Source organism: Schistocerca cancellata, chromosome 8, assembly GCF_023864275.1.
Source record: "Schistocerca cancellata isolate TAMUIC-IGC-003103 chromosome 8, iqSchCanc2.1, whole genome shotgun sequence".
Lineage (NCBI taxonomy): Eukaryota > Metazoa > Arthropoda > Insecta > Orthoptera > Acrididae > Schistocerca > Schistocerca cancellata.
The window spans coordinates 201,206,525-201,222,888 of NC_064633.1; the positions used below are offsets into that span (position 1 = coordinate 201,206,525).

The 16,364-nt window shown below is 44.6% G+C and overlaps 1 protein-coding gene across 3 annotated transcripts in view; it reads right to left on the reverse strand.

Moving 5' to 3' along the window:
• Nucleotides 1-610: 610 nt before the first annotated feature.
• Nucleotides 611-16,364, reverse strand: part of LOC126094663 (asparagine--tRNA ligase, cytoplasmic) — a 57,769-nt gene continuing 42,015 nt past the window's right edge. For all 3 annotated transcript variants that reach the window (XM_049909170.1, XM_049909171.1, XM_049909172.1), the window contains exon 11: nt 611-1,859. In XM_049909170.1, the coding sequence (XP_049765127.1) occupies nt 1,637-1,859 (223 nt within the window). In that variant the 3' untranslated portion in view covers nt 611-1,636. The remainder of the gene's footprint in view (nt 1,860-16,364) is intronic.

A 16,364-nucleotide genomic window follows, 5' to 3' on the forward strand; every position in this document is an offset into this window, starting at 1 on the left:
GGAAAGTACATGCCAGAATGGTTCATAGGAAGAATCTTAAGGAAATGTAACTCACACACAAAGGGAGTGGCTTACAAGGCCTTATTCGACTGATTCTTGAGCACTGTTCATCCATCTGGGGTCTCTACCAGATAGGACTGATAGAAGAGCTCGAAAAGATCCAAAGAAGAGCAGCATGTTTTTTCGCAGGATCATTTAGCTGGCACGAGTGTGTTACGGAGATGCTCAACAAACTTCATTGGTAGACTTTAAAACAGATGCATTGTGCATCAGAGAGATTTACTACAAAAATTTCAAGAGAACACTTTCCAGGAAGAGTCAGACAACATCTTACTTACAACCCCCCCCCCCCCCCCCCCCCGCCCCCACCCCCATAATTTTCTCAGTGAAACAGAGACCACAACACTCTCTTTGTGTACTGTCAAGTCTGAGTCATCATCTTTCTTGTTCAAGGCAAGAATTCTGTGCAAGTTGCCCAATTTAGTAGCTGCTTTGACAAGAAAATGGTGATTCATACAATTTCATATTGAGGGTACTTAACCAAAATAGGAGGTGGAAGATGTAATAACTGATTCATGTTCACAATAATGAGACAAATTAACACATGAAGTGAAACAATTTAAAGTCATTTAATAAACATTTTTATTATTGCCATAAAGCACATTTTTTGATTTTGGTGCAATTTGTGTTGAAGCTGCTGTCAACAAGCCTTCATAATCCTTTCAGTTTTACACCTCCCTTAATAACATCCCACATTTGTCAGCTCTGTTACAAATGTTACTTAATCACATCACCATAAGAGAGCTTTTATTTTCATCTTGGTATGGTTGTACCTGAATAACGCACTTTAATCACAGAAAATTATTTTCACCAATGTTATAGTTTCTATAAAAGTTGTTGATAAGATCTGATGTTCCTTCTACACAAAAACACATCACAGTTAAAAGCACTACTGTATCACTGCAACAAATCTAAACAGTAACAGCCATTGTAACAATAATTACAGAATTCAGCCAGAAATTAAAACCACTTTTTTCCAGAATTCATTCCTTGTGCTCATTAAAATTTCAGACATTCTGTTTTGTATTAAACTTTTTCACTTACAAATGCTATGTCAGATCACTTTAAATAACAGATTCACACTCCTGTGACCCTGAACTGCCTCAATGCACAAAACTGCCTATGTTACATGCAACAGTGAAACTGCAAAAGCCCATTTTATCACAAGCTGGTTTTTCAACTGCAGGACACTTTGCCAGAAAAACAATACATTTTATGGATGAAACCTTGCATAGATTTAACAACACACCAAGACGAGAAATAATTGCCCTGAAGAACATCAAGAGCTTGCAAGGAAAGTAAGTAGGAATGAGGCATGAACTAACTGTATGCTATAAGAATTCTGTAATAGCTTTACTGTTCACTGTCAATTATTTCTTCTGATGCCAAAGAACTTCACTTTCAAGGCCTGTTCAGAGCAATCATGTATTTAATTACAGCCACAAAAGTTCTTAGCCCTTGAAACTCCTATTGCTTTCATTTCATAACACAATGTAACTATAATCCAAGTAACTATGAACAGTTAACAATGTGTGGAATGACAAACTGTGAAAGGACCATATAAATTACAAATAGTTTATGGCTTACAGCGCTCAAGAAATCTTGGATAAAGACAAACTTCACGAATATGTTGTCTTGCAAGTAACCAGCACAGGAACCGTTCAAGACCTAACCCATAACCACCATGTGGGCAGCTGCCATACTGTCGTTGATCAGTATACCAATAGTATGGTGTAGGGTCAATTCCTTCACGGGCATAACCCTGCAGAAGAGGTTCCAACTGCCAAATACGCATGGATCTGTGAACAGATTATTAACAGAAATTTAAAAAAAATACAAGATTTCATATTACAAATGCTTTTCTGTATCACAAAATTAGAAGACAATAGTAAATTTAGAAATAACTATAATGAAAGCAAAATAACTGCAATTTATGACCGACTGATTTTCAGTTTTAATCCACTGATCAATGTTTTTAAACATTGTGGATAGAGAATTGATTAAAATTAAGAAACAACGCAACACTAGCATATTACATACACTAGGGCAACCCCCCCCCCCCCCCCCCCCCTCTCTCTTTCTTTCTGCCAAGAGAATGTTTATTAAAACTTAATATTTTGTAATCTTTCATATGCATGATGCATTTTCTATTGGTTTATGCTCAATTTCAATCCTTGCCCTATACACGTGTGTGTGTGTGTGTGTGTGTGTGTGTTTTACAATCTTCAAACAGTCAACTGCAACATAGGCATAATTAACTACTCTTAAGTCTGAACCTTGTTTAAATTCCCCTATTGTATGTGTTCAGTGATATTATCTTGTACATCTATTTGATCAGCAGTTTTAGAGGACTAAACCTCATGATACACTCACCCTGTTTGCAGATAGTCATCAGTTTTTTCATATCTACTGACAGAAATATAATAATAATTTAGCTACCTTACTTCTTCATTAGATTGTTTTTGGTGAACAGTGCTATGCCGTTGATTTGGTCATAATGGAAAAACTCTAAATGTATGTCACAGCAAGTGCCTACTTCACAGCAAAACTGATGGAGTATTGAACATACTGAAACTGACATAAAATCATTGGAGTTCTCAGCTGAAACAGTTTGGAACTGCTCTCATTCTACAAAAGTGTTTTAAGTTTATACCATATGTCAGCTCTATATCAACTAATAAACTGAAAAGAGCCTGGATGGGCCTTAATCTATGTCTGAAGCCTGGAAGGTTCATTACTGAAATTAGTAACAATAGTATTAAAAGTGTTAGTAGTAGTTGTTGTAGTTGCTGTTGCTGCTGCTGTTGTTGTTGTTTTAGTAGTCATATTTATGAGTTCAAGATCTTATTATCCAAAAATCTAATGTGACCTTTTGACACACTTCTCCAGTAACCAATTATTCAGTTTTCTCTAAATTAATGGTTAAACCCCATTTCTGATATTTTCCATGTGACTTACTAACCATGTAGTTTATGTAATTTTCATCCTCTGCTTTCATCATTTGTAGGCACGCCACACTATTACAAGAACATCTCAATAGCCTTAAGGCAAAATTCAAACATAGTTTAAATAATCTACATACTATTGTGCAGAGGCTCAAATGACACACATTGACATCCACAGTGCCAATCCGAGAGTGACAGAGGCGCCACAACTATAAGATTTCTATACTGGATGTATCACACTCAATAGCAGCTGCTCAGCACACCAAGTTGAGTGTGTCATCCAAGCACAAGTTTTGTGCACATTATATATCACCATTAGTCAGGAAACTGATACAGCAGAACGTGTATGAAGGAAAAGGGGGGAGAGGGGGCTAAACAATACATAGTTTTTTGTGGAAAAATGTTCTCAAACCAGCCCTGATCATGCATCCTTGTCATAACCCACTGGTCACTGGAATCTCTCGAGATATATTTGTACATACTTTAATTCCACAAGTTGTGCCTCTACATGAATCTCTAATGGCTTGAGTACAATGAACAGAACCTTCATACAACTATGTGACACTGTCAGAGAAGTCCTCCTTTGGGATGTTGCTCACCTCATGCATCGGACTGGCTTCAATGTCAGTTATGTTGTTAAAGAGTTGATCGTTGATATGAATTTCAGCACTTCGATTTTATGGCAATTTGTATCTACAACACCAAGTCTCATCACTCGTGATGATTTTTTCCAGAAAAGAATTGTCCACATTTTGCATTACAATTAGGCCTTGGCAAGCACCCATGCATCTTAGTTTTTGTTCAGGAGTCAGGGTGTACACAACAAATTTTCCACACAGTTTTCTCTTCTTCAAAGATTCAATTTAAAACTGAAGATTCCATTGAAAACTGTTGTTCCATTTCAGTTTGGTGGATTCGATGCACTTAATGCAACTTACAGAGTATCCATGTAGATGTAGATGTGACACAGCAATGGTGACACACTACGGCCGCACGTCCATTACATAACACTGCCCACTCACAACCGACGGACTTATTTCAAGCTGCCACGGTAGTTACTGTGCTGATGTTGCTTATATGCCATGAATATAATTGGTCTCTGGATGTTTTGGATAGACAGTGTATAACTGATTCACTCCATTCTCTAACACTGCAGTCCACAATTTACACAGGGGAATGCTACAACAGGTTTTCGTAAGGTCAATGAAAACCACGTGGCACTCTAAATACCAGGTCAGTCTTTTTTCCACAAGCTGTTTTAGGTGAAACATACTGTCTGTGCAAGATCTTCTGGTATTCTGTTTTTCTGCATCCACAATGTGTGATTCAATTAACACATTTATAATTTTCCCATATAATCTAGATGGTTGGTTGGTTTGTTTGGGTGGGGGATTTGGGGGGGGGGGGTGAAGGGACCAAACAACATGATCATCAGTCCTTTGATCCACGAGTGACACATCCAGAAGCAGAAATGTCCACAGACAATGTTCTCAGATCTAGCCAGGAGTTTCATAACAGTAAAAGCGAGAAGGCTACAAATGTAATGGATGTCTTTGTAGCATCAATAATAAAAACAAGATGAAGGAAACAGGGAAATCAGCAAGCGGGCATCCTAGGCGCTCTGCATGCAACAGGAAATTTCCCACCCGTAGCTGTCCCACACCTAATCCTTTAGTCAAGAGTGCCCAGAATGTAACAGAGTTTGGCACCTGGAATAGAAAATTAAGTGTGGCAGAAAGGAGGCAAAATGAATCTAAAAGTGATTGAAATACAGTAAAGAGGGATGAAAGAGTAACCTTGTCAAGGACATATGGTCCACGATCTATACTCCAGTGGGAGAAGCCCCGTCCCCCCAACCACCCTGCACCTGCTATGGAAATAGAGCAAAACCTTGTAACTCAGAATGAAAACCACTTTCATAGAGAAAACTGAGAAGCAAGTGAACCATCCATGAATCATCTGCTAATATTAGAGGTATTAAGTCCAGATGTTCACACACAGCATGAAGGGAGGGAGCGTTCCACCAAGATATAAACTACTGTCTGTGAGGTTCCACAACCACAATGTGGGGGTGGCCCATTTCACAAAACTATGGGTGACTCTGGTATGACCAATGCAGAGATGTCTTAGGACTTTTTTTTGTTTTTTTTTTGTTTTTGGTTTTAGGGCGCAAAACTTCTATGGTCATTAGCGCCCAGCCCGTGACTTAAGACAGTAAAAAACCGAAATTGAAAACCAGCAGCAATGGGAACAAAGTCATAAAATTGGAGAAACTAAAAATAGAAGGAATGCTTAAAAATCCACTACAGAAAGGGGGTGGTTGTCCCCAAAAAAAGCTTCAAATGACTGACGTCATTTCACTGTCACTAATAAACTGGAGAACGCGGTCGGCTGAGCGCGAGTCATCTGCTAAAATCGACGATAGATCAGGCGATAGCTGTAGACGGGAGCGTAAAGGATTAAAATAGGGGCATTCAATTAAAAGGTGTCTTACCGTCCACAGCTGAAAGCAGTGGGGACAGAGTGGGGGAGGATCGCCGCTTAAAAGATGTCGATGGCCTATCCGGAGTCTAGCTAAAATTACCTCCTCCCGACGACGCGTTCGGGAGGAAGAGGTCCAAGCGCAAGGAAGGGCTTTCACTTCCCGCAATTTATTACGGGGAAGTGTTGACCAATGCGCATGCCATAAATGAGCAACTTTGCGACATAAACCGCTCCGTAGATCGGTGAAGGGAAGCGACTGAATAGCTGGCCGAGGAAGAGAGACTGCAGCCTTGGCCGCTATATCGGCCGCCTCATTCCCACAGATACCAGCGTGTCCCGGGAGCCAGAGGAACGCCACCGAGACGCCCCCCAGGTGGAGCAAGCGCAGACAGTCCTGAATCCGGTGGACCAGAGGGTGCACAGGGTAAAGAGCTTGGAGACTGAGGAGAGAGCTGAGAGAATCTGAGCACATAACGTACTGTATCCGCTGATGGCGGCAGATGTAGTGGACAGCCTGGAGAACAGCATAAAGCTCCGCAGTATAAACCGAACACTGGTCGGGAAGCCGAAAGCGATTTGGGGTGTCGCCAACAATATAGGCACTCCCTACACCTAACGATGTTTTCGAGCCGTCGGTGTAATTAAATGTGGCGTCCGTCATTTGTGCACATAGAGCAGCAAATGCCTGACGATAAACAAGTGTAGGGGTACCATCCTTGGGAAATTGACAAAGGTCACGGAGCAAGCAGATCCGGGGACGGAGCCAAGGCGGTGCTGTACCCCAGTTGTCAAGAAGGTTTTAGGAAAGCGGAAGGAAAGAGAATGGAGCAGTTGACGGAAGCGGACTCCCGGGGGTAGTAGGGAGGAGGAGCGGCCTGCATACCCTACATCAAAGGAGGTGTTGAAAAAAAGGTCATGGGCTGGATTAGCAGGCATGGAAGACAGATGGCTAGCATAACGACTCAGGAGGACTGCTCGCCGATTGGACAGCGGAGGTTCAGCAGTCTCAGCATAAAGGCTTTCCACAGGGCTAGTGTAAAAAGCTCCAGACACTAAACGTAATCCACGGTGGTGGATAGAGTCGAGACCCCGAAGAATAGATGGCCGAGCAGAGGAGTAGACTATGCTTCCATAATCCAATTTCGAGCGCACTAAGGCGCGATAGAGGCGGAGAAGGACCACTTGGTCCGCTTCCCAGGAGGTACCATTCAGGACACGGAGGGTGTTAAGCGATCGCAGACAGCGAGCCAAAAGATAGGAAACGTGGGAGGACCAGCACAGTTTTCTGTCAAACATAAGACCCAAGAATTTAGCGACATCTGAAAACGGAAGGTTGACAGGACCTAGATGTAAGGAGGGCGGAAGAAACTCCTTACGTCGCCAAAAATTGACACAAACGGTCTTACTGGGTGAGAAACGGAAGCCGGTTTCGATGCTCCACGAGTGGAGGTGATCGAGACATCCTTGAAGACGTCGTTCAAGAAGGCTGGTCCGTCGAGAGCTGTAGAAGATCGCAAAATCGTCCACAAAGAGGGAGCCCGAGACATCAGGAAGGAGACAATCCATAATGGGATTTATGGCGATGGCAAACAGTACAACACCCTGGGGTACCCCGTTTTCTTGGGAGAAAGTACGGGAGAGAGTAGTGTTCACCCGCACCCTAAAGGTGCGCTCTGCCATAAATTCGTGAAGAAAAAGGGGCAGCCGGCCTCGAAAGCCCCAAGAGAACAGTGTGCGGAGGATGCCTGTCCTCCAACAGGTATCGTATGCTCTCTCCATATCGAAAAATATTGCTACCGTTTGGCGTTTCCGGAGAAAATTGTTCATGATATAAGTGGAGAGAGCAACAAGATGGTCAACTGCAGAACGATGCTTCCGAAATCCGCATTGGGCTGGTGTTAAAAGACTGCGGGATTCCAGCCACCAAGCTAAACGGTAATTCACCATACGCTCCAAAACCTTACAGACACTACTCGTGAGAGAAATGGGGCGATAGCTAGAGGGGAGATGTTTGTCCTTCCCAGGTTTCGGAACGGGAATGACAACAGCTTCCCGCCACCGTCTGGGAAAGGTACTGTCGGTCCAAATTCGATTACAAAAGGCGAAGGAGGTAACGCAGACTATGGGTTGATAAATGCAGCAACATTTGGACATGGATACCATCCGGTCCTGGGGCGGAGGAGCGAGAAGAAGAGAGGGCATGTTGGAGTTCCCACATGGAGAAAACAGTATTGTAGCTTTCGTGATTTTGAGAGGAGAAAGCAAGATGTCGCACTTCCGCTGCACGTTTCTTCGGGAGAAACACTGGCGGGTAATTTGAAGAGCTCGAAATCTCAGCAAAGTGCTGACCCAACGAATTAGAAATTGCGACGGGGTCCACTAAGGTATCATGCGCGACAGTAAGCCCAGAGACCGGGGAGAAACTAGGCGCGCCTGAGAACCGTCGAAGCCGACTCCAAACTTCCGAGGAGGGAGTGAAGGTGTTACATGAGCTAATAAAGAATTTCCAGCTTGCCTTCTTGCTATCGCGGATGACGCGACGGCATCGCGCACGGAGCTGCTTATAGCGGATACAGTTGGCCAAAGTAGGATGGTGACGGAAAATGCGAAGAGCACGTCGCCGCTGACGTATTGCGTCACGGCATGCCTCGTTCCACCAAGGAACTGGGGGGCGCCGGTGCAATTCGGAGGTGCGTGGTATTGAACGTTCCGCAGCTGTAAGAATAACGTCGGTAATATGTGTGACCTCATCGTCGATGCTGGGAAAGCGACGGTCATCGAATGTCACTAGAGACGAAAAAAGTGTCCCATCGGCTTGGGCAAATTTCCAGCGTCGCGAGCGCATATATGGCAGTGGAGGCTGCAGTCTAAGGACACATGGAAAGTGGTCACTCGAGTGTGTATCATCAAGGGCGAACCATTCGAAGCGCCGAGCTAGCGGAACAGTACCGACCGCAAGGTCCAAATGAGATAAATTTGTCGTGGAGGCAGACAAAAATGTGGGGACCCCAGTGTTGAGGCAAACTAGATCCGCTTGGTGGAAGACGTCTAGCAATAGAGAGCCACGTGGACAAGGATGTGGAGATCCCCAAAGCGGGTGGTGGGCATTGAAGTCCCCAACCAGCAAATAGGGGAGTGGAAGCTGACCAAGAAGATGAAGGAGATCAGCTCGTGCCATTGGTGTGGATGATGGAATGTATACAGTACAAAGAGAGAATGTGTATCCAGAAAGGGAAAGACGGACGGCGACAGCTTGGAAGGAACTGTTTAAGAGGATTGGGTGATAATGGAGAGTATCATGGAGAAGAATCATGAGTCCTCCATGGGCTGGAGTGCCTTCAACAGAGGGGAGGTCATATCGGACAGACTGAAAATGAGGGAGAACAAAGCGGTCATGGGGACGCAGCTTTGTTTCCTGAAGACAGAAGATGACCGGTGAGTAGGATCGTAAGAGGACCGACAATTCATCCCGATTGGCTCGAATGCCGCGGATATTCCAGTGGATAATGGACATAGGGCGAACAGAAAATGGAGGAATGTGACCAAGGGTGCTGTCAACTCAACGACTGCTCAGAGCTTGCGAGCGACAGCATGGAATGGCATTCAGCCGAAGGCAGAAGATCCTGATCCATAGGGTGGTCAGGAGCAGCCCCTGCCACCAGCGATCGGCCAGTTGACCGGCCACCAGCAGTGCGCCTCGGCGACACAGAAGACGGTCGAGGGCGATTTCCGCCAGGTGGTGCTGTAGATGGGACACGCCTTGGCGGAGAAGGAGAGGAACTGGGTTTCTTTGTAGCCTTCTTGGAAGTATGATGTTCAGATGAAGGAGGAACCGATGGTTGTGAAGTTGCGGTACGTAAAAACTCTTCACGAGTATGCTCTTTTTTCGAAGACTTGGCGTCTGACTTTTGGGCTCGAGATTTAGCAGAACCCAACGAAGGGTGAGCCATAGAGTGGGCAGGCGAAAGTGGTGAGGTTGAACGGGCGATCTTTGCGCTGGCCGATCTGACGACCGTGGTACTAAAGGTGAGGTCGCAAGTCTGCGTGGCCACCTCCTTTGTTGGCCGAGGAGAAGCAAGGACAGTGCTGTATTTTCCTGTCTGAGGCACGGTGGGCTGTCGACTGGCGAATAATTTTCGAGCAGCAAAGGTCGACACCTTTTCCTTCACTCTTATTTCCTGGATGAGCTTTTCGTCCTTAAAAACGGGGCAATCTCGAGAGGAAGCAGGGTGGTCACCCATACAGTTGATGCAGCGAGGGGATGGAGGTGGACAAGCACCCTCATGGGCATCCTTGCACACGTAACACATTTGGCCGGATTGGAACAGGACTGGCTGGTGTGATTGAACCGCTGACATTGATAGCAACGCGTAGGGTTTGGGACGTAAGGGCGAACGGAAATTATCTCATAGCCTGCTTTGATTTTCGATGGGAGTTGAACTTTGTCAAATGTCAAGAAGACAGTGCGGGTTGGAATGATGTTCGTGTCAACCCGATTCATAACTCTATGAACAGCCGTTACGCCCTGGTCAGACAGATAGTGCTGAATTTCTTCGTCAGACAATCCATCGAGGGAGCGTGTATAAACGACTCCACGCGAGGAATTTAAGGTACGGTGCGGTTCCACCCGGACAGGGAAGGTGTGGAGCAGAGAAGTATGCAGCAATTTTTGTGCCTGGAGGGCACTGTGTGTTTCTAACAACAGGGTGCCATTCCGTAATCTGGAACAAGACTTTACAGGACCTGCAATTGCGTCAACACCTTTCTGAATAATGAAAGGGTTGACCGTGGAGAAGTCGTGACCTTCGTCAGACTGAGAAACAACAAGGAACTGTGGCAACGATGGAAGAATCGTCTGTGGCTGAGACTCAGTATACTTACGTTTGTGAGCAGACATAGTGGAAGGTGAGGAAACCATTGCGGAAGAATCCCCCATGATTACCGGCGTCTCCGATGGCGCGCTCCTCCCTTGTGGGGGCCCTCACTGAGGGCACACCCGCCTTAGGTGATTGTTCACACCTCAGGTCACACCTCCCGACAAACGGACGGAGGGACCAATCGGCACTTTCGGAAGGTATCAGCTCGGGTAATCACCCCTCCCTGGGCCTGGCCGTTACCAGGGGGTACGTACGTGTCCTACCTGTCTACCCGGGGCGGGGAATTACGCGTTACCCCGTCACCGGCTACGCACAAAAGGCGCGGGTCGGCCTTCAGACACGCACAGGGAGGAAGAAAGAGAAAGGGAAAGGAAAGAAGAGAGGTCTCAAACGCCGCAGCGGAGAAAAGGGTAAAGAGAAGAGGTAAGGAAAAGAGAAGGACAAAGGAAGGAAGAAGACATAAAAGCAAGGAAGGCGAAGAATGCAGTACATTTACGAGCGTCCGTCTCCGGACGTAGGCACAAACCATACTCCCAGATGGGGAGAAAGGGAAGGAAAGAGCCAGAGGTGAAGGGAGGAGGGGCGAAGATAGGGATGGGGAAGGATGCGGAAAGGGAAGGTATGCAGCCCGGAAAGGAAGGAAGGCCACATTAGCTCGGGGTCCCATGCTCGCTACGCACGTATCCACAAAAGAGTTGTGGACCCCCTGGGGGGATGTCTTAGGACTGTGTATTCCTTCTGGTAAAGGGGAAAGAAGACCGCCATGCTGCAGGAACCATGTTTATTGTGCAGAGTTTATTAGATAGGGCAGTAGCCCACCAGATGATGTTCCATTTCTGAGTGAGCAGAGATGTCAGATGCACCCATAAATCTGGATCTGGGATTGACAAAGTGAATGGGGAGCAAGTAAACGCTCCTCTAGCCACGGGGTACCCACACGACTTGGCATCCAGAGAATGACAACTGATTAGGCACATGACGAAGATCAGAAAGAAGGTCATCAATAGCAGAGACTAAAGTGTGGCAAGATCAGCATTGGTCAATAGCCTGGAGACTGCTCATTGGGCCATTACATATTAAATCATGGTCCATGGAGGGCTCTGCTAAAGCTGTCAGCTTTGCCACAAACACAACACATGTTCCCAGCAGCGAACAGTGTCCCATAGCGGCAGTTGATGTAAATGCATATCTCTCCTGATCCACATTTTTAGTCAGTGTAAAAGATGGTAGCATCACAGAACTCTTGAAGAAATGGACCTAACAGGTGCCAAAAGATCACGGGGGCTACAAACTTTAGGCCCTTGGAAGTGACTGGTCCTAATACGTGGGCTGGGCACCACCCAAAGGGGTGTGTGTGCAAGGAAAAATGGGTAGCACAGTCCACGGAAGGGCGACGGATAACTTGGCAGATGGAAGCTACATGCATTCCAACTGGTAATCCCACCTGATAGCAGGTATCAGGAGGACAACAGCCCTCGTATGCTCAGACAATGGGATAGGTGGTATGATCGGGGAATTGTCAAATGCCAATTGCCTAGCAGACCAAGAACCAGTACCATCAAAACTGAAGAAGGAAGATCCCTGCTTTGGCAAGGAGACTGTCTATGGAACTAGTCCAAAAGACACCAGTAGCCAGTCATTGATGGACTAGATCTAACAGTTTCAAAACTGAAGGTGCCACCAAGCCATAAACCTGGAAACAAAAAAGTATGCTACAACGGCCAGCTGCTGGGTACCTACGTAGAGTTCTGGGTCAGGATGGAATGTGGTTTGACAGCAGAAATGCATGACCCACTTTTCGCAGGTGAGAATTGGAAACCATGAGGTCACTAGCCTGTTGATGGGATGAGAAGATGGTAACACTCAACACAGAGCCCTTTGGGATGCTGTTCTCTTGTATCTGTGGGGAGATGAGTGAAGTGTTGACTCTAACCCAGAACAACCAGTGATATAAAATCAGAGGAATAAAAAAATCAGTATGGGCCTCAAAAGCCTTAAGGAGGGTAAGTAATACATGATGACACCAAGTGGTGTCTGTAACGTTCCCTGGCAGCACACACACTATTAATAAACTGAAATGACATTTAATTGTACTATGTACGCTGCTATGAAGCAATTTGTATATACTGTAATTGTTTAACAAAAAATATTATTTAATTTTGTATAAAGGACGTTGGTTATTATTGTAATATTTTCTGTAATAATATTCTCAATGTATTTATGACTGTAATATTTCTATACTCATAATGTAATTACGAAATATGTTAATATCTGCGATGAAAACAAGTAAAATATAGCCACAGAGGAAAATAATGTTGTAAGATTACAAAGAGATATTCATAATCAGCAATAGTATAAATAGCACTACTTAATGTACATTCTTTGTCGTCTTCCTCGAGAGCTGGGAGAGAGAGGAACCTGTGACAGCATTATATGAATGAGTAGACTTCTTTTCTCTGTATCTATCTTTAGCCGCCATTAGAGGAGAAATTATAAAGGTGTGTAATTTTAATTATTGTTATGGTCTAAATACATTATAATTTATCAAAATTATGTATTACTAATGTAAGTAATAGTATAAATAGCACTACTTAATGTACATTCTTTGTCGTCTTCCTCGAGAGCTGGGAGAGAGAGGAACCTGTGACAGCATTATATGAATGAGTAGACTTCTTTTCTCTGTATCTATCTTTAGCCGCCATTAGAGGAGAAATTATAAAGGTGTGTAATTTTAATTATTGTTATGGTCTAAATACATTATAATTTATCAAAATTATGTATTACTAATGTAAGTTAGCTTGCCCATGTCATCTATAATATTTCTTTAAAGAATTTTCAGCACTTTTAGCTATTATCGTTGGTGTTGCTAGGCTGTGCCGCGACCAAAAGATTTGCAGTGGAGGCACATTTAAAACATTGTTACGCTGTAAAATTAACCAAACCCATAAATCGGGAGCAGGTAAAATTAGCAGTAAATTATGAAATATTTTTCTTTTACAGCGATCCTGAGGCTGACTGAATTTATTACTGGTTTTACATTTGTGCATTCATAGGCAGATAATTAACGTTGAAGTTCTTTCAATTTCTAAAGCAAATAACTTAAACGTATAGTGAAGTGTGTTTTGTCAATGAAAATTAAACGTTCAGGTCGGCTTGGCAATATTTAACCATTTTATGCTAACAGAGACAGTCTTGTGTTCCATAGCTAACGCTGGTAAAGAATTCAGTAAATATTTAAAAACCCACTGCATCTAGAAAATATGTGCAAAGGCCGAAATACGTAAAAAAATTTAATTTAAATAATTTTCAAAGTCATAAATGTTATTAATCAGTTAGATTGAATTTATCAGCATGAGAGGGTTGCTAAAGTTCACATAATTTTAAATGTGCTTAATTCTGTCTAAATGAATTTTTATTACCACACATAAAAAAAGGGGTTCAACAACAAAGTTCGTACTGAAAGAGTAAATAACAAAAATATTTAAAGCCATTTCTTCCCCATTTTCATCCATTCATTTTACATAATAAATACTTTATATACATATAAAAACAAAGATGATGTGACTTACCCAACGAAAGCGCTGGCAGGTCGATAGACACACAAACAAACACAAACACAAACACACACACACACACACACACACACACACACACACACACACACACACAAAATACAAGCTTTCACAACCAACGGTTGCTTCATCAGGAAAGAGGGAAGGAGAGGGAAAGACGAAAGGATGTCGGTTTTAAGGGAGAGGGTAAGCAGTCATTCCAATCCCGGGAGCGGAAAGACTTACCTTAGGTGGAAAAAAGGACAGGTATACACTTGCACACACACTTTTCCCCCCCCTAAGGTAAGTCTTTCCGCTCCCGGGACTGGACTGACTCCTTACCCTCTCCCTTAAAACCCACATCCTTTCGTCTTTCCCTCTCCTTCCCTCTTTCCTGATGAGGCAACAGTTTGTTGCGAAAGCTTGAATTTTGTGTGTATGTTTGTGTTCGTTTGTGTGTCTGTCGACCTGCCAGCACTTTCATTTGGTAAGTCACATCATCTTTGTTTTTAAGTATATTTTTCTTTCGTGGAATGTTTCCTTCTATTATAACCATATATATATATATATATATAATAGAGGGAAACATTCCACGTGGGAAAAATATATCTATAAAGAAAGATGATGAGACTTACCAAACAAAAGCGCTGGAAGGTCGATAGACACACAAACAAACACAAACATACACACAAAATTCAAGCTTTCGCAACAAACAGTTGCTTCGTCAGGAAAGAGGGAAGGAGAGGGAAAGACGAAAGGATGTGGGTTTTAAGGGAGAGGGTAAGGAGTCATTCCAATCCTGGGAGCAGAAAGACTTACTTTAGGGGGAAAAAAGGACAGGTATATACTTGCGCGCGCGCACACACACGCACACACACACACACACACACACACACACACACACAGACACAAGCAGACATTTGTAAAGGCAAAGAGTTTGGGCAGAGATGCCAGTCGAGGCGGAGGTACAGAGGCAAAGATGTTGTTGAAAGACAGGTGAGGTATGAGCGGCGGCAAATTGAAATTAGAAATTAGCGGAGATTGAGGCCTGGCGGAAAGTGAGAAGAGAGGATATGCTGAAGGGCAAGTTCCCATCTCCGGAGTTCTGACAGGTTGGTGTTAGTGGGAAGTATCCAGATAACCCGGACGGTGTAACACTGTGCCAAGATGTGCTGGCCGTGCACCAAGGCATGTTTAGCCACAGGGTGATCCTCATTACCAACAAACACTGTCTGCCTGTGTCCATTCATGCAAATGGACAGTTTGTTGCTGGTCATTCCCACATAGAAGGCTTCACAGTGTAGGCAGGTCAGTTGGTAAATCACGTGGGTGCTTTCACACGTGGCTCTGCCTTTGATCGTGTACACCTTCCGGGTTACAGGACTGGAGTAGGTGGTGGTGGGAGGGTGCATGGGACAGGTTGTACACCGGGGGCGGTTACAAGGGTAGGAGCCAGAGGGTAGGGAAGGTGGTTTGGGGATTTCATAGGGATGAACTAAGACGTTACGAAGGTTAGGTGGACGGCGGAAAGACACTCTTGGTGGAGTGGGGAGGATTTCATGAAGGATGGATCTCATTTCAGGGCTGGATTTGAGGAAGTCTTATCCCTGCTGGAGAGCCACATTCAGAGTCTGATCCAGTCCCGGAAAGTATCCTGTCACAAGTGGGGCACTTTTGGGGTTCTTCTGTGGGAGGTTCCGGGTTTGAGGAGATGAGGAACTGGCTCTGGTTATTTGCTTCTGTACCGGGTCGGGAGGGTAGTTGCGGGATGCGAAAGCTGTTTTCAGGTTGTTGGTGTAATGGTTCAAGGATTCCGGACTGGAGCAGATTAGTTTGCCACGAAGACCTAGGCTGTAGGGAAGGGACCGTTTGATGTGGAATGGGTGGCAGCTGTCATAATGGAGGTTTGTTGGTGGGTTTGATGTGGACGGACGTGTGAAGCTGGCCATTGGACAGGTGGAGGTCAACGTCAAGGAAAGTGGCATGGGATTTGGAGTAGGACCAGGTGAATCTGATGGAACCAAAGGAGTTGAGGTTGGAGAGGAAATTCTGGAGTTCTTCTTCACTGTGAGTCCAGATCATGAAATTGTCATCAATAAATCTGTACCATACTTTGGGTTGGCAGGCCTGGGTGCCCAAGAAGGCTTCCTCTAAGCGACCCATGAATAGGTTGGCGTACAAGGGGGCCATCCTGGTACCCATGGCTGTTCCCTTTAATTGTTGGTATGTCTGGCCTTCAAAAGTGAAGAAGTTGTGGGTCAGGATGAAGCTGGCTAAGGTAATGAGGAAAGAGGTTTTAGGAAGGGTGGCAGGTGATCGGCGTGAAAGGAAGTGCTCCATCGCAGCGAGGCCCTGGACATGCAGAATATTTGTGTATAAGGAAGTGGCATCAATGGTTACAAGGATGGTTTCCGGGGGTAACAGACTGGGTAGGGATTCCAGGCGTT